The 18,348-nt window shown below is 38.0% G+C and overlaps 1 protein-coding gene across 13 annotated transcripts in view; it reads right to left on the bottom strand.

Annotated features, from left to right (window-relative positions):
• The window catches only part of LOC142351575 (phospholipid-transporting ATPase IF-like), a 104,382-nt gene that overhangs the window by 26,123 nt on the left and 59,911 nt on the right, over positions 1-18,348 (bottom strand). For all 13 annotated transcript variants that reach the window (XM_075403679.1, XM_075403678.1, XM_075403673.1 and 10 more), the window contains 2 exons: positions 1,453-1,919; positions 866-1,043 (listed from right to left, as the gene is read on the bottom strand). In XM_075403679.1, coding sequence (XP_075259794.1) covers positions 866-1,043; positions 1,453-1,919 — 645 coding nt within the window. The remainder of the gene's footprint in view (positions 1-865; positions 1,044-1,452; positions 1,920-18,348) is intronic.

Below are 18,348 nucleotides of genomic sequence, written 5' to 3'. Positions count from 1 at the left end.
TATTTCAATTGTCTTCTTGGTCTGTTCTCGGTATTCTCTGTTTTCTTTCCTTTTCTCCTTTGCTTTTCTCACTTTTCTCTGCTTCTTTCGTCTCTTTTCAATTTTTGCTCTTTCTCTCTTCTGTCTTTCTTTTTTCTCTTTCCTTCTTTTCTCTTTTTATTCTGTTCTGTTTTTCTGCCTTTTTCTCTTTCTTTTTCTCTCTTTCTTTTGTCTTCTATCTCTCTTGTTGCTTTCTCTCCTTTGTCTTTTTTCTCTTTCTTCTCTCTTTGTTTTCTCTTCCGTTTCTGTTTTTTTTGTTTTTCCCTTTCTTTTTTCTCTCTTTTGTCTTGTCTCGGTTCTCTTGCGTTTCTCTTTTCTCTCTTGCTTTATTTCGTTTCTTTTTCTTTTCTCTATGTTGTCCTTTCTTCTGTCTTTTTTTCACTTTTTCCCGCTTGCTTTTCCGTCTTTCTTTTCGGTTCCTTTTCCTGTCTTTTGGCTCTTGTTTCCTTCTTTTCTGTCTTTCCTTTCTTTTCTGTTTTCCCTTCTTTCATATCTTTTTTCGTTTCTCTTTTTTAACGCTCCTTAAGCATGCCGCATAACCTATGTAGGCGACCGTGTAGAAGTTCGTTATCTGTACAAATCTACGCGCTCCATAAATATGCAAGTTGGCAAAGCCAAAAAAATTGAACACAAAATTGCTGGTACTTGGGGTAATATTTTAAACCAAACACAACGGTAAAACCTATGGCTGTTAAACGAGGGGCATGTTTTCCAGCCCAAGGTGGTACGCCCAAACTTCCAGCCCAAACTTCTATTCTTTAAATGATCTTGTTATGCTTCTGCGGGCCTGCTAGTATCAATTAATCTATTCATGTCTTCAACTTACAAACGCAGTTGACCAGGTGACGGGCGTCTTTCTGTCTTTGATAAGAGAGACCAATTTGGCGATGAGATCAGGCGTGAAACACACAACCATGATGAGAGGAGTCACAGCCCACAGTTCCGCCATTCCCAAGAGGTCAAAGAAAAGCCAGTAGAACTCGTAAGTCTCTTGTACGAAGTCCCTGTCAACACGCAAAAACTTAACTCTTGATCAAATAAAAATGTTGTTTCAATAACTCAAAGCACGTGAAAAACCTTTGAAGGTGTAGCATCACGTTAACTGATAACCATTGAAACTCAAGTTGCACAAATTTTTTAACGAAATGATTTTTTTCAAGCGTAGTTTTTGGTGCATGACTTGAATAACTTTTTTCTGATCTAAATCTCAACATCATCTTAGATCGCAATTTCCAGCTGTGACCATTTTATCAAATGCGATCACTGCATTAATTATAGAAAGTTGATTACAAATATGATTAAAATAACTAAAGAAAAGTGTCATCAATCGCAATGATATTTGAAAAATTTTCTGACAAAAAATCCACCAAACACAAAAAAAACTTCCCTGTAATTAACCAGATAATTACTAACCAGAAAAATAGGCTGTAAGCACACGTGAACAGATAGTACCCAATTATAGTAAACACAAGCGAAACTATAAACATAGTTCCCCACAATCTCGTATGCAAACACAACTTCACATTAAGGATTATGATCAAAACATGGTAAACAGCCAGTCCAAACATCCAGTTATCCAGATTTGGGAGAACCAGAAATACTCCATAGTAAATAACAGCTGCGTGCCAGACGCAGTAGAACATCCATAGCATGAATGGTGGCCACTGCAGCATCTTGTTACGTGATATGTCTTTGTAATAAGAAGGGTATTTGAGGAGTTTTTCAGCCGGTACGTTCTGTTCCAGAATTCCAAAGAGGAGAATGGGGGCTGAGGTGAAGAGGACGTTGAAGAATGTCAAAAGGTAAGATTGAAACAGAGTCTGGCTAGAGAAGGCACAGTAAAATTGGTAGAGAGCTTGGCAGTTCATAAAGGCCACGTTCTAAACACGCAAAAACGATAATTATTATCGAAACAAAATGTCAAATATGTACAGCAGGTCCTATTTAACCACAATTGAAGCCCCCCCCCCCAAAAAAACAAAATGTGAGACTCCCAACTTTTGATTAATTATTATTTGCGTGGTACAATAGATTGAGAGCAATATTTGTTACTTTCAAAAGCCAGTCTTTAAAAAACCCGTAACTTAAAAGTTGCATCAAGTTTCTGTTGATTTTTGCATCATATGCTTTTCGCTATTGCGATGCACGTATGCCTTTAAAGGTGGAGTTGAAAACACTCCAAAAATGTTTCAGTAAAATAGAGAACTGAGAATTTCTCAGATTAGTCAATAATTTACCTCCAACGGATCTTCTCTTTATCTCTTTGAGAGACCCACATTTTTTTGAGCTTATATCAAGCACTTTATATGAACTAAGTACAGTTTTCAGTCTTTCCGATTGTAGCCCCCAACTTAGTGGACATTTAACGTATGCCCTGCCCTGCCCCCCCCCCCATTTAGTGGTGGGTTACAATGGGAACGTGAGAAAGAGTTCATTTTTCGACCATTACAAAAAAGTGAAACAGCCCTAGTGATGAGCGGATTCAAATCTTGCAAGAATCTTGCAAGATGATTCAAAACTTGCAAGATTCTTGCAAGAATCTTGCAAGATATCAATCAAGGCCAAAAAATAAAACTGGGTACAAGTGTTTTAGGAAACATCTTTGAAGCAAGTTTTTCTTTACTGAACAAGTTACGAAGCCTTATTCAATGAAAAAAAAAAATAGCCAGGATTCAAAATCTTGCAAGAATCTTGCAAGAATCTTGCAAGATTTTGAATTCCGGAAAAAATATTTATGTGTTTTTGGTAGCTAAAACTAACTGAAAACCAAATATCATGACTGATATCAGAATTCGTGATCAGCAAAACTGAAAATAAATGACTTTTTTCGTCAACGCCTTTTGAATGTAAAATCTTGCAAGAATCTTGCAAGATTCTTGCAAGATTTTGAATTCACATACAACTTTCCGACAAATAAATAGAAATTACTCGAGGCAATCAAATCCGTCTTTTTAAAGTTCAATTTACCTAATAAAAAACAGGAATATTTCAATATTTTTCTCATCTTTCATTAAAACAAATTATTTTTAGAGAAGCAAACAGTTGGGACTTTTTGTTACTGACCCTGTCCGTAATTTGGCATGTTTTTGTTGTCTTAAAAGAATTCCAATTAATTTGAAGTCTAAATATCTTCCTAAGGAGATTTAAATTAACCCATGATGCATTCAGTTGATAGCTATTAGTGTTAATGTCCTTGAAGTGTTTCCATTAAAAAAAATCGGTGTGTTTTTGAAAATTCATCTTTTGTTCTTCTTTTATTCGATTTATTGTTCAAACTTCATGTGAGAAAATCAACCCTGGCTTTCTGGTAAATCAAACATTAACTTCGTTTTTAATCTTATGCTAGGTAATGCTTCTTTTTGGGACAAAGAACAAAGAGAAAGCAACAGTCGGAGTTTTTTTTTCTGATATTTTGCAATGTACCACAACAAACTAATTGTAAAAATGATATAATAGTTCCTTCAACCAATCTTAAAGTCATGTCATAGAAAGAAAAAAACTGTTTCAAAAATATGGCATTTCGGTTCTAGGCTGTTTTTAATAACTCTTGTTCGAAATCTTTTTTTGTCAAATCACACAAAAGACACCGGCCTCAAGGGCGAGGTGGGAATTTTCTCCCAGTTCACAGTAGTGGTCTTGGGTGTCCATAACTACTAAGTGGACTTCAATTACGTTCAGAATTGTCCTTGTTGCACCGTTTTTAGCCGTTCTGCTCAATTGTTTGAGAAGTTTGTGTCTCCCATTAGCCCAAAATTCGCGGGTACGCTTCATGTGTTTGACGATTTCTCTAAAACTACTTTACCAAATTGAACGGAAATTGTCTTTTTTGATGAACACTGAATGATTTTTTTGCAGTGTTTAGTTGGTTTCCCAACTCGGCCTAATAAACAATTTACTAATGTTTAAACTTGAAAAAGTTGAAGTAAACCTTAATTTTTTTGGGGCTCGCTTATTGTTTCTGACGATTTTTCTTGAACTACTCCGCCAATTTGGCCAGACATAGTATCGTTTTGTTGAATGTAGGTTTTTCCAGTGTTTACGGTCTTGAATTAGTATCTAAATTGGCCTGCTCGGGACGTTAGTAAGCTGTAAATCTTACAATTTTAAAAAAGAATTATATTTTTATTGTTTTTCAGTTCTGATGTAGTTTCTCTTCTAAATTGGTTATTGTTGCTTGCAGATTGTGTTATTTTGGCTTTGTTTTGGTCCTTGACGTTTTTCAAAACTTAGTTTTTGGAAAATCATCAATTTTTCATTCTTTGCGAAATCATGAAGTTCTTGTTAGAGGTCTTTTTTATCAAAACACACAAAACCACCTGGTTTTAGGGCGAGGTGGGAATTTTTTCCCACTCCTTAGTGGAGATGTTGGGTGTTCATTAACTACAAAGTGGACTGGAATTGCGTTCAGAAGTGTCCGCGCGGCACAATTTTTAGTCGTTTTGCATAATTTTGCGAGAATTTTTGGGTCTCCCAATAACCCAGAAATCGGGGTTCGCCTCATGTGTTTTATGATTTCTTCAAAACCACTGTACCAAATAGTACGGGCATTGTTGCGTTTTGTTGACTCTGAACTTCCATTGCTTGCAGTATTCATTGGTTTCTCAAGTTGTTCTAATCAAAAAGATATTAATGTTTAACTTTGGAAAAAATGAAATAAAAATTTACATATTTGAGGGCACGCTCATTGTTTCTGACAATTTTTCCTGAACTACTTTGCCAAATCGGCCAAACATAATCGCATTTTCTACTGTTAATTTATCAAATGTCTGCGTTCTTGAATTTATGTCTAAATTGGCCTGCTCAGAACGCTATTAAGCTGTAAACCTTAAAAATTACAAAAAAAAATTTTTTTTTAATTGTTTTTCAGTTCTGATATAGTTTTTCATCTAAATTGGTTATTGTTGCTTGCAAATTGTGTTGTTGTGGCTTTGTTTCAGTCCCTGAAGTTTTTCAAATTTTAGTTTTTGGGAAATCATCAATTTTTCATTCTTTGCGAAATCAAGAAATTCTAGTTAGAGCTCTTTTGTCTTTTTTATCAAAACACACAAAATAACCTGGCCTCTAGGGCGAGGTGGGAATTTTTTCCCACTTCGCAGTGGGTGTCTTGGGTGTTCAGTAACCACTCAGTGGATTAGAATTAAGTTCTGAAGTGTCCGATTGGTACCGTTTTTAGTCGTTTTGCATAATTTTGCGAGAATTTGGGGGTCTAGAAGTCGGAGGTATGCTTCATGTGTTTGACGATTTCTCCAAAACTACTGTACCAAATGAGAAGGGCATTTCCGCATTTTGTTGTTCCTAAACCCTCCTAGTATACAGTGTTTATAGGTTTCTCGCGTCGGCTTAATAAAAAAACTGGAGGAAAGAAATTGTTTTTATCACATTGAGAAAGGAACTTAATGTTTTGTACTTTTTCCAATTTCTCATTGGATTTTCGACCAAAACGAGTAATTATTGGCTTGATCTCTTGCTATTAGGACGTTCTTCTCTGAAAAGGCTAGTCACAGTCACTGGAAACATCCTTTAGAACTGTTATTCACTAATGAGTGCGGAAAAGCAAATCTAATCTCAAATTTTATGGTCGAGTGTTGTTTTGAGCCATTGAACAAGTTTTTGGGCGTGCGTTTTGTGTTTTCTAGACACCATTTAAGTTGTTCAAGCTAATGAAATCAAATAATGGGGTTAATTCAACAATTTTTCTTTTTTCACGATTTCATCAAATTTCTGTTGATGTTGTTTTATCTCAAAACACACAAAACACCATAACCTTCATGGTGAGGTGGGAAATTTTTTCCCACCTCACCATGAAGGTTTGCCGTGACCTAGAACGTGGAGGTGGACCAGAATTACACCCACAAATACGCCGGGAACGCTGTTTCACGTTGTTTTACGTCGGTTACGGAGATCTTGGGCTTCGATTTTAGCCCAAAAAATTGGGTACAGAACAGTACTTTGTTAATATCTTCTGACGTACTGAACCAAATCAAACGGGAGTGGTCGCATTTTGTTAGCACTGAACCCCCCTTGCTTGCAGTGTTTGGTTGGTTTCCCAAATCGGCCTAATCAAAAAGTTATTAATGTTCAAACTTGAAATAGTTCGAATTTTCGGGCTATTCTGGGTCACCCAAATTTCGGTACTACAAAACACGTGATTTACCCAACAAGTGTTAGTGATTTAGAATCCCCAGTTAGTGGGGAGTCTCCCCATATATATTTTGTATGTAGTTTTCCGTAGTCCAGGTGGTCAATTTTAGCTCTGCAGTCAGGTCACCTCGCTTTTTGGTCATTTGGTACGGTACCTTATAATTGCTATAACTCCTTGAAGAATGTACCGATTGTGCTCATTTTTTAATATGATGCGTATCTCAAGCAGTGCTACAAACAGTACTAAGGGCGTTTATTTTGGTTCAGCCGTTTTAGAGAAATTAGCCAGTAAACTTGCCCTCGATTTAGCCCCAGAAGCGGTTGACACCAGCGGGTGACCACGTTGACACCTTGAAGCTTTGAACTATATTATAAAAGTTGGGTGTTTTGAAATCCCCAGTTAGTGGGGAGTCTCCCCATATATATTTTGTATGTAGTTTTATGTAGTCCAGATGGTGAATTTTAGCGAAACATGGGCCGTACTTGGGCGATTTGGCCATTTGGTACGGTACCTTTATGTTGGAATATCTCCTCGTAGAGTGAACCGATTTTTGATTTGTTTGTTGATTTGAACTCAGCTTGAGCCGTACTTGAATCCCTGTAAATAGCGTTTTGTTTCTTTCAGCCGTTTTCGAGAAATTGGCCAGGACACATACCCCCATTTTGACCTATTCGTGTCCGGTACTTTCCCTTTACCTACATGTTAGACCACTAAAACTAGCTCATTTAGGCTCGACAATTAGTTCGTTAGACTCCTTTGATAATGGGGATTGTCCCCATATATATTTTACACCCCATTTTATGTAGTTGGGAAGGTCAATTTTAGCTCTGAATGTGCTGTATCTCTGCTCTGGGGTCATTTGGTACGGTACCTTATTTTTGCTATAACTTCTTGAAGAATGCACCGATTGGGCTCATTTTTTAATATGACACGTGTCTCAAGCCGTGCTACAAACGGTACTAAGGGCGTTTGTTTTTGTTCAGCCGTTTTGGAGAAATTGGCCAGGGAAGTTGACCCCAGATTGACCTCCTGAGGAGAGAAATAGTACCTTGATGACCATTTTAAACTTCATATTTAAACTTCCATTTCATTATTTCAGATTGATTGTAAAGTCATTGTAATTGCTGCAACATCCTTTCCTTACAACAGCGAATTCCAGACATCAATAAACGTGAGTTATAACCTCAAATAATACTCCATAATGGGAAAATATGCCTATTTTAGCTTGAGAGGCATATTTTTATGTTCGAGTTGGAGTGCAAAGTGTTGTACTCCCATAGCAAGCGATAGGTTTTTAGTTGTTGAGCTCACAAGGTACTGTGCTGAGCACAGAATGTTCTTCATGTGTGTTTCTTTTTGTGCTGTCACCCAAAATTTTGGGGAACGGACCAATAGTGTGGTCGGTCTGGTGTAGTAGCAATAGTTGCGTCTGGTGCAGTAGTAGCGGGTACCGCTAAATCTGAAGTAGGTCGATGGTCTATGGTCTGGTTTGTGGTCTGTTAGTCTGGTCTGGTCTGGTGTAGCCGGTCTGGTTGAGTAGTAGTACTCGTAGTAGTGCTACGTAGTAGTAGTAGTCGTAGTAGTAGTCGTAGTCGTAGTTGTAGTAGTAGTAGTAGTAGTAGTAGTAGTTGTTGTTGTTATAGTTAAAGTAGTGGTAGTAGTAGTAGCAGTCGTAAAAGCTTTCATTAAAGAGGACTTTGAAAGCGATAGACGATATACAAAAGTACTTGATACGTTGTCAGATTACTAAATGGTGTTTCAACATAAATCGCTTTTGAACCTAGTCAAGGACTTATTCAAATGAATTGAGGGTCTAAGGAGGAGTGTCACTGTCCGAGTACAGTCTGAGGGGTAAAGAATTTTCGACCTAGGTGGTATACGAAAAAAGTACTCTATACGTTGTCAAATTTCGCGCTCAAAAACTAGCTATATGGTGTTTCAACATAAATCGCTTTTGAACCTAGTCAAGAACTTATTCAAATGAATTGAGGGTCTAAGGAGGAGTGTCACTGTCCGAGTACAGTCTGAGGGGTAAAGAATTTTCAACCTAGGTGGTATACGAAAAAAGTACTCTATACGTTGTCAAATTTCGCGCTCAAAAACTAGCTATATAGTGTTTCAACATAAATCGCTTTTGAACCTAGTCAAGGACTTATTCAAATGAATTGAGGGTCTAAGGAGGAGTGTCACTGTCCGAGTACAGTCTGAGGGGCAAAGAATTTTCAACCTAGGTGGTGTACGAAAAAAGTACTCTATACGTTGTCAAATTTCGCGCTCAAAAACTAGCTATATAGTGTTTCAACATAAATCGCTTTTGAACCTAGTCAAGGACTTATTCAAATGAATTGAGGGTCTAAGGAGGAGTGTCACTGTCCGAGTACAGTCTGAGGGGTAAAGAATTTTTGACCTAGGTGGTATACGAAAAAAGTACTCTATACGTTGTCAAATTTCGCGCTCAAAAACTAGCTATATATGGTGTTTCAACATAAATCGCTTTTGAACCTAGTCAAGGACTTATTCAAATGAATTGAGGGTCTAAGGAGGAGTGTCACTGTCCGAGTACAGTCTGAGGGGTAAAGAATTTTTAACCTAGGTGGTATACGAAAAAAGTACTCTATACGTTGTCAAATTTCGCGCTCAAAAACTAGCTATATAGTGTTTCAACATAAATCGCTTTTGAACCTAGTCAAGGACTTATTCAAATGAATTGAGGGTCTAAGGAGGAGTGTCACTGTCCGAGTACAGTCTGAGGGGTAAAGAATTTTCGACCTAGGTGGTATACGAAAAAAGTACTATACGTTGTCAAATTTCGCGCTCAAAAACTAGCTATATATGGTGTTTCAACATAAATCGCTTTTGAACCTAGTCAAGGACTTATTCAAATGAATTGAGGGTCTAAGGAGGAGTGTCACTGTCCGAGTACAGTCTGAGGGGTAAAGAATTTTCGACCTAGGTGGTATACGAAAAAAGTACTCTATACGTTGTCAAATTTCGCGCTCAAAAACTAGCTATATATAGTGTTTCAACATAAATCGCTTTTGAACCTAGTCAAGGACTTATTCAAATGAATTGAGGGTCTAAGGAGGAGTGTCACTGTCCGAGTACAGTCTGAGGGGTAAAGAATTTTCGACCTAGGTGGTATACGAAAAAAGTACTCTATACGTTGTCAAATTTCGCGCTCAAAAACTAGCTATATGGTGTTTCAACATAAATCGCTTTTGAACCTAGTCAAGGACTTATTCAAATGAATTGAGGGTCTAAGGAGGAGTGTCACTGTCCGAGTAAAGTCTGAGGGGTAAAGAATTTTCAACCTAGGTGGTATACGAAAAAAGTACTCTATACGTTGTCAAATTTCGCGCTCAAAAACTAGCTATATAGTGTTTCAACATAAATCGCTTTTGAACCTAGTCAAGGACTTATTCAAATGAATTGAGGGTCTAAGGAGGAGTGTCACTGTCCGAGTACAGTCTGAGGGGTAAAGAATTTTCGACCTAGGTGGTATACGAAAAAAGTACTCTATACGTTGTCAAATTTCGCGCTCAAAAACTAGCTATATATGGTGTTTCAACATAAATCGCTTTTGAACCTAGTCAAGGACTTATTCAAATGAATTGAGGGTCTAAGGAGGAGTGTCACTGTCCGAGTACAGTCTGAGGGGTAAAGAATTTTCAACCTAGGTGGTATACGAAAAAAGTACTCTATACGTTGTCAAATTTCGCGCTCAAAAACTAGCTATATAGTGTTTCAACATAAATCGCTTTTGAACCTAGTCAAGGACTTATTCAAATGAATTGAGGGTCTAAGGAGGAGTGTCACTGTCCGAGTACAGTCTGAGGGGTAAAGAATTTTCGACCTAGGTGGTATACGAAAAAAGTACTCTATACGTTGTCAAATTTCGCGCTCAAAAACTAGCTACATATGGTGTTTCAACATAAATCGCTTTTGAACCTAGTCAAGGACTTATTCAAATGAATTGAGGGTCTAAGGAGGAGTGTCACTGTCCGAGTACAGTCTGAGGGGTAAAGAATTTTCAACCTAGGTGGTATACGAAAAAAGTACTCTATACGTTGTCAAATTTCGCGCTCAAAAACTAGCTATATAGTGTTTCAACATAAATCGCTTTTGAACCTAGTCAAGGACTTATTCAAATGAATTGAGGGTCTAAGGAGGAGTGTCACTGTCCGAGTACAGTCTGAGGGGTAAAGAATTTTCGACCTAGGTGGTATACGAAAAAAGTACTCTATACGTTGTCAAATTTCGCGCTAAAAAACTAGCTATATATGGTGTTTCAACATAAATCGCTTTTGAACCTAGTCAAGGACTTATTCAAATGAATTGAGGGTCTAAGGAGGAGTGTCACTGTCCGAGTACAGTCTGAGGGGTAAAGAATTTTCAACCTAGGTGGTATACGAAAAAAGTACTCTATACGTTGTCAAATTTCGCGCTCAAAAACTAGCTATATAGTGTTTCAACATAAATCGCTTTTGAACCTAGTCAAGGACTTATTCAAATGAATTGAGGGTCTAAGGAGGAGTGTCACTGTCCGAGTACAGTCTGAGGGGTAAAGAATTTTCGACCTAGGTGGTATACGAAAAAAGTACTCTATACGTTGTCAAATTTCGCGCTAAAAAACTAGCTATATATGGTGTTTCAACATAAATCGCTTTTGAACCTAGTCAAGGACTTATTCAAATGAATTGAGGGTCTAAGGAGGAGTGTCACTGTCCGAGTACAGTCTGAGGGGTAAAGAATTTTCATTCTAGGTGGTATACGAAAAAACTACTCTATACGTTGTCAAATTTCGCGCTCAAAAACTAGCTATATAGTGTTTCAACATAAATCGCTTTTGAACCTAGTCAAGGACTTATTCAAATGAATTGAGGGTCTAAGGAGGAGTGTCACTGTCCTAGTACAGTCTGAGGGGTAAAGAATTTTCGACCTAGGTGGTATACGAAAAAAGTACTCTATACGTTGTCAAATTTCGCGCTCAAAAACTAGCTATATATGGTGTTTCAACATAAATCGCTTTTGAACCTAGTCAAGGACTTATTCAAATGAATTGAGGGTCTAAGGAGGAGTGTCACTGTCCGAGTACAGTCTGAGGGGTAAAGAATTTTCAACCTAGGTGGTATACGAAAAAAGTACTCTATACGTTGTCAAATTTCGCGCTCAAAAACTAGCTATATAGTGTTTCAACATAAATCGCTTTTGAACCTAGTCAAGGACTTATTCAAATGAATTGAGGGTCTAAGGAGGAGTGTCACTGTCCGAGTAAAGTCTGAGGGGTAAAGAATTTTCGACCTAGGTGGTATACGAAAAAAGTACTCTATACGTTGTCAAATTTCGCGCTCAAAAACTAGCTATATATGGTGTTTCAACATAAATCGCTTTTGAACCTAGTCAAGGACTTATTCAAATGAATTGAGGGTCTAAAGAGGAGTGTCACTGTCCGAGTACAGTCTGAGGGGTAAAGAATTTTCAACCTAGGTGGTATACGAAAAAAGTACTCTATACGTTGTCAAATTTCGCGCTCAAAAACTAGCTATATAGTGTTTCAACATAAATCGCTTTTGAACCTAGTCAAGGACTTATTCAAATGAATTGAGGGTCTAAGGAGGAGTGTCACTGTCCGAGTACAGTCTGAGGGGTAAAGAATTTTCGACCTAGGTGGTATACGAAAAAAGTACTCTATACGTTGTCAAATTTCGCGCTCAAAAACTAGCTATATATGGTGTTTCAACATAAATCGCTTTTGAACCTAGTCAAGGACTTATTCAAATGAATTGAGGGTCTAAGGAGGAGTGTCACTGTGCGAGTACAGTCTGAGGGGTAAAGAATTTTCAACCTAGGTGGTATACGAAAAAAGTACTGTATACGTTGTCAAATTTCGCGCTCAAAAACTAGCTATATAGTGTTTCAACATAAATCGCTTTTGAACCTAGTCAAGGACTTATTCAAATGAATTGAGGGTCTAAGGAGGAGTGTCACTGTCCGAGTACAGTCTGAGGGGTAAAGAATTTTCGACCAAGGTGGTATACGAAAAAAGTACTCTATACGTTGTCAAATTTCGCGCTCAAAAACTAGCTATATATGGTGTTTCAACATAAATCGCTTTTGAACCTAGTCAAGGACTTATTCAAATGAATTGAGGGTCTAAGGAGGAGTGTCACTGTCCGAGTACAGTCTGAGGGGTAAAGAATTTTCAACCTAGGTGGTATACGAAAAAAGTACTCTACACGTTGTCAAATTTCGCGCTCAAAAACTAGCTATATAGTGTTTCAACATAAATCGCTTTTGAACCTAGTCAAGGACTTATTCAAATGAATTGAGGGTCTAAGGAGGAGTGTCACTGTCCGAGTACAGTCTGAGGGGTAAAGAATTTTCGACCTAGGTGGTATACGAAAAAAGTACTCTATACGTTGTCAAATTTCGCGCTCAAAAACTAGCTATATATGGTGTTTCAACATAAATCGCTTTTGAACCTAGTCAAGGACTTATTCAAATGAATTGAGGGTCTAAGGAGGAGTGTCACTGTCCGAGTACAGTCTGAGGGGTAAAGAATTTTCAACCTAGGTGGTATACGAAAAAAGTACTCTACACGTTGTCAAATTTCGCGCTCAAAAACTAGCTATATGGTGTTTCAACATAAATCGCTTTTGAACCTAGTCAAGGACTTATTCACATGAATTGAGGGTCTAAGGAGGAGTGTCACTGTCCGAGTACAGTCTGAGGGGTAAAGAATTTTCAACCTAGGTGGTATACGAAAAAAGTACTCTATACGTTGTCAAATTTCGCGCTCAAAAACTAGCTATATAGTGTTTCAACATAAATCGCTTTTGAACCTAGTCAAGGACTTATTCAAATGAATTGAGGGTCTAAGGAGGAGTGTCACTGTCCGAGTAAAGTCTGAGGGGTAAAGAATTTTCGACCTAGGTGGTATACGAAAAAAGTACTCTATACGTTGTCAAATTTCGCGCTCAAAAACTAGCTATATATGGTGTTTCAACATAAATCGCTTTTGAACCTAGTCAAGGACTTATTCAAATGAATTGAGGGTCTAAAGAGGAGTGTCACTGTCCGAGTACAGTCTGAGGGGTAAAGAATTTTCAACCTAGGTGGTATACGAAAAAAGTACTCTACACGTTGTCAAATTTCGCGCTCAAAAACTAGCTATATAGTGTTTCAACATAAATCGCTTTTGAACCTAGTCAAGGACTTATTCAAATGAATTGAGGGTCTAAGGAGGAGTGTCACTGTCCGAGTACAGTCTGAGGGGTAAAGAATTTTCGACCTAGGTGGTATACGAAAAAAGTACTCTATACGTTGTCAAATTTCGCGCTCAAAAACTAGCTATATATGGTGTTTCAACTTAAATCGCTTTTGAACCTAGTCAAGGACTTATTCAAATGAATTGAGGGTCTAAGGAGGAGTGTCACTGTCCGAGTACAGTCTGAGGGGTAAAGAATTTTCAACCTAGGTGGTATACGAAAAAAGTACTCTACACGTTGTTAAATTTCGCGCTCAAAAACTAGCTATATGGTGTTTCAACATAAATCGCTTTTGAACCTAGTCAAGGACTTATTCAAATGAATTGAGGGTCTAAGGAGGAGTGTCACTGTCCGAGTACAGTCTGAGGGGTAAAGAATTTTCGACCTAGGTGGTATACGAAAAAAGTACTCTATACGTTGTCAAATTTCGCGCTCAAAAACTAGCTATATATGGTGTTTCAACATAAATCGCTTTTGAACCTAGTCAAGGACTTATTCAAATGAATTGAGGGTCTAAGGAGGAGTGTCACTGTCCGAGTAAAGTCTGAGGGGTAAAGAGTTTTCGACCTAGGTGGTATACGAAAAAAGTACTCTATACGTTGTCAAATTTCGCGCTCAAAAACTAGCTATATATGGTGTTTCAACATAAATCGCTTTTGAACCTAGTCAAGGACTTATTCAAATGAATTGAGGGTCTAAGGAGGAGTGTCACTGTCCGAGTACAGTCTGAGGGGTAAAGAATTTTCAACCTAGGTGGTATACTAAAAAAGTACTCTACACGTTGTCGAATTTCGCGCTCAAAAACTAGCTATATGGTGTTTCAACATAAATCGCTTTTGAACCTAGTCAAGGACTTATTCAAATGAATTGAGGGTCTAAGGAGGAGTGTCACTGTCCGAGTACAGTCTGAGGGGTAAAGAATTTTCGACCTAGGTGGTATACGAAAAAAGTACTCTATACGTTGTCAAATTTCGCGCTCAAAAACTAGCTATATATGGTGTTTCAACATAAATCGCTTTTGAACCTAGTCAAGGACTTATTCAAATGAATTGAGGGTCTAAGGAGGAGTGTCACTGTCCGAGTACAGTCTGAGGGGTAAAGAATTTTCGACCTAGGTGGTATACGAAAAAAGTACTCTATACGTTGTCAAATTTCGCGCTAAAAAACTAGCTATATATGGTGTTTCAACATAAATCGCTTTTGAACCTAGTCAAGGACTTATTCAAATGAATTGAGGGTCTAAGGAGGAGTGTCACTGTCCGAGTACAGTCTGAGGGGTAAAGAATTTTCAACCTAGGTGGTATACGAAAAAAGTACTCTACACGTTGTCAAATTTCGCGCTCAAAAACTAGCTATATGGTGTTTCAACATAAATCGCTTTTGAACCTAGTCAAGGACTTATTCAAATGAATTGAGGGTCTAAGGAGGAGTGTCACTGTCCGAGTACAGTCTGAGGGGTAAAGAATTTTCGACCTAGGTGGTATACGAAAAAAGTACTCTATACGTTGTCAAATTTCGCGCTCAAAAACTAGCTATATATGGTGTTTCAACTTAAATCGCTTTTGAACCTAGTCAAGGACTTATTCAAATGAATTGAGGGTCTAAGGAGGAGTGTCACTGTCCGAGTACAGTCTGAGGGGTAAAGAATTTTCAACCTAGGTGGTATACGAAAAAAGTACTCTACACGTTGTTAAATTTCGCGCTCAAAAACTAGCTATATGGTGTTTCAACATAAATCGCTTTTGAACCTAGTCAAGGACTTATTCAAATGAATTGAGGGTCTAAGGAGGAGTGTCACTGTCCGAGTACAGTCTGAGGGGTAAAGATTTTTCGACCTAGGTGGTATACGAAAAAAGTACTCTATACGTTGTCAAATTTCGCGCTCAAAAACTAGCTATATATGGTGTTTCAACATAAATCGCTTTTGAACCTAGTCAAGGACTTATTCAAATGAATTGAGGGTCTAAGGAGGAGTGTCACTGTCCGAGTACAGTCTGAGGGGTAAAGAATTTTCGACCTAGGTGGTATACGAAAAAAGTACTCTATACGTTGTCAAATTTCGCGCTCAAAAACTAGCTATATATGGTGTTTCAACATAAATCGCTTTTGAACCTAGTCAAGGACTTATTCAAATGAATTGAGGGTCTAAGGAGGAGTGTCACTGTCCGAGTACAGTCTGAGGGGTAAAGAATTTTCAACCTAGGTGGTATACGAAAAAAGTACTCTACACGTTGTCAAATTTCGCGCTCAAAAACTAGCTGTATGGTGTTTCAACATAAATCGCTTTTGAACCTAGTCAAGGACTTATTCAAATGAATTGAGGGTCTAAGGAGGAGTGTCACTGTCCGAGTACAGTCTGAGGGGTAAAGAATTTTCAACCTAGGTGGTATACGAAAAAAGTACTCTATACGTTGTCAAATTTCGCGCTCAAAAACTAGCTATATAGTGTTTCAACATAAATCGCTTTTGAACCTAGTCAAGGACTTATTCAAATGAATTGAGGGTCTAAGGAGGAGTGTCACTGTCCGAGTACAGTCTGAGGGGTAAAGAATTTTCGACCTAGGTGGTATACGAAAAGAGTACTCTATACGTTGTAAAATTTCGCGCTCAAAAACTAGCTATATATGGTGTTTCAACATAAATCGCTTTTGAACCTAGTCAAGGACTTATTCAAATGAATTGAGGTTCTAAGGAGGAGTGTCACTGTCCGAGTACAGTCTGAGGGGTAAAGAATTTTCAACCTAGGTGGTATACGAAAAAAGTACTCTACACGTTGTCAAATTTCGCGCTCAAAAACTAGCTATATGGTGTTTCAACATAAATCGCTTTTGAACCTAGTCAAGGACTTATTCAAATGAATTGAGGGTCTAAGGAGGAGTGTCACTGTCCGAGTACAGTCTGAGGGGTAAAGAATTTTCAACCTAGGTGGTATACGAAAAAAGTACTCTATACGTTGTCAATTTTCGCGCTCAAAAACTAGCTATATAGTGTTTCAACATAAATCGCTTTTGAACCTAGTCAAGGACTTATTCAAATGAATTGAGGGTCTAAGGAGGAGTGTCACTGTCCGAGTACAGTCTGAGGGGTAAAGAATTTTCAACCTAGGTGGTATACGAAAAAAGTACTCTATACGTTGTCAAATTTCGCGCTCAAAAACTAGCTATATAGTGTTTCAACATAAATCGCTTTTGAACCTAGTCAAGGACTTATTCAAATGAATTGAGGGTCTAAGGAGGAGTGTCACTGTCGGAGTACAGTCTGAGGGGTAAAGAATTTTCGACCTAGGTGGTATACGAAAAGAGTACTCTATACGTTGTCAAATTTCGCGCTCAAAAACTAGCTATATATGGTGTTTCAACATAAATCGCTTTTGAACCTAGTCAAGGACTTATTCAAATGAATTGAGGGTCTAAGGAGGAGTGTCACTGTCCGAGTACAGTCTGAGGGGTAAAGAATTTTCAACCTAGGTGGTATAAGAAAAAAGTACTCTACACGTTGTCAAATTTCGCGCTCAAAAACTAGCTATATGGTGTTTCAACATAAATCGCTTTTGAACCTAGTCAAGGACTTATTCAAATGAATTGAGGGTCTAAGGAGGAGTGTCACTTTCCGAGTACAGTCTGAGGGGTAAAGAATTTTCGACCTAGGTGGTATACGAAAAAAGTACTCTATACGTTGTCAAATTTCGCGCTCAAAAACTAGCTATATATGGTGTTTCAACATAAATCGCTTTTGAACCTAGTCAAGGGCTTATTCAAATGAATTGAGGGTCTAAGGAGGAGTGTCACTGTCCGAGTACAGTCTGAGGGGTAAAGAATTTTCAACCTAGGTGATATACGAAAAAAGTACTCTATACGTTGTCAAATTTCGCGCTCAAAAACTAGCTATATAGTGTTTCAACATAAATCGCTTTTGAACCTAGTCAAGGACTTATTCAAATGAATTGAGGGTCTAAGGAGGAGTGTCACTGTCCGAGTACAGTCTGAGGGGTAAAGAATTTTCGACCTAGGTGGTATACGAAAAAAGTACTCTATACGTTGTCAAATTTCGCGCTCAAAAACTAGCTATATATGGTGTTTCAACATAAATCGCTTTTGAACCTAGTCAAGGACTTATTCAAATGAATTGAGGGTCTAAGGAGGAGTGTTACTGTGCGAGTACAGTCTGAGGGGTAAAGAATTTTCAACCTAGGTGGTATACGAAAAAAGTACCCTATACGTTGTCAAATTTCGCGCTCAAAAACTAGCTATATATGGTGTTTCAACATAAATCGCTTTTGAACCTAGTCAAGGACTTATTCAAATGAATTGAGGGTCTAAGGAGGAGTGTCACTGTCCGAGTACAGTCTGAGGGGTAAAGAATTTTCAACCTAGGTGGTATACGAAAAAAGTACTCTATACGTTGTCAAATTTCGCGCTCAAAAACTAGCTATATAGTGTTTCAACATAAATCGCTTTTGAACCTAGTCAAGGACTTATCAAATGAATTGAGGGTCTAAGGAGGAGTGTCAATGTCCGAGTACAGTCTGAGGGGTAAAGAATTTTCGACCTAGGTGGTATACGAAAAAAGTACTCTATAGGTTGTCAAATTTCGCGCTCAAAAACTAGCTATATATGGTGTTTCAACATAAATCGCTTTTGAACCTAGTCAAGGACTTATTCAAATGAATTGAGGGTCTAAGGAGGAGTGTCACTGTCCGAGTACAGTCTGAGGGGTAAAGAATTTTTGACCTAGGTGGTATACGAAAAAAGTACTCTATACGTTGTCAAATTTCGCGCTCAAACATCAGCTATATGGTGTTTCAACATAAATCGCTTTTGAACCTAGTCAAGGACTTATTCAAATGAATTGAGGGTCTAAGGAGGAGTGTCACTGTCCGAGTACAGTCTGAGGGGTAAA

Source organism: Convolutriloba macropyga, chromosome 13, assembly GCF_964194025.1.
Source record: "Convolutriloba macropyga chromosome 13, txConMacr16.3, whole genome shotgun sequence".
In the NCBI taxonomy this organism is placed as follows: Eukaryota; Metazoa; Xenacoelomorpha; order Acoela; family Convolutidae; genus Convolutriloba; species Convolutriloba macropyga.
Note: the sequence above shows the minus strand (reverse complement) of the source record. Positions and strands in the feature narration are given on the sequence as shown.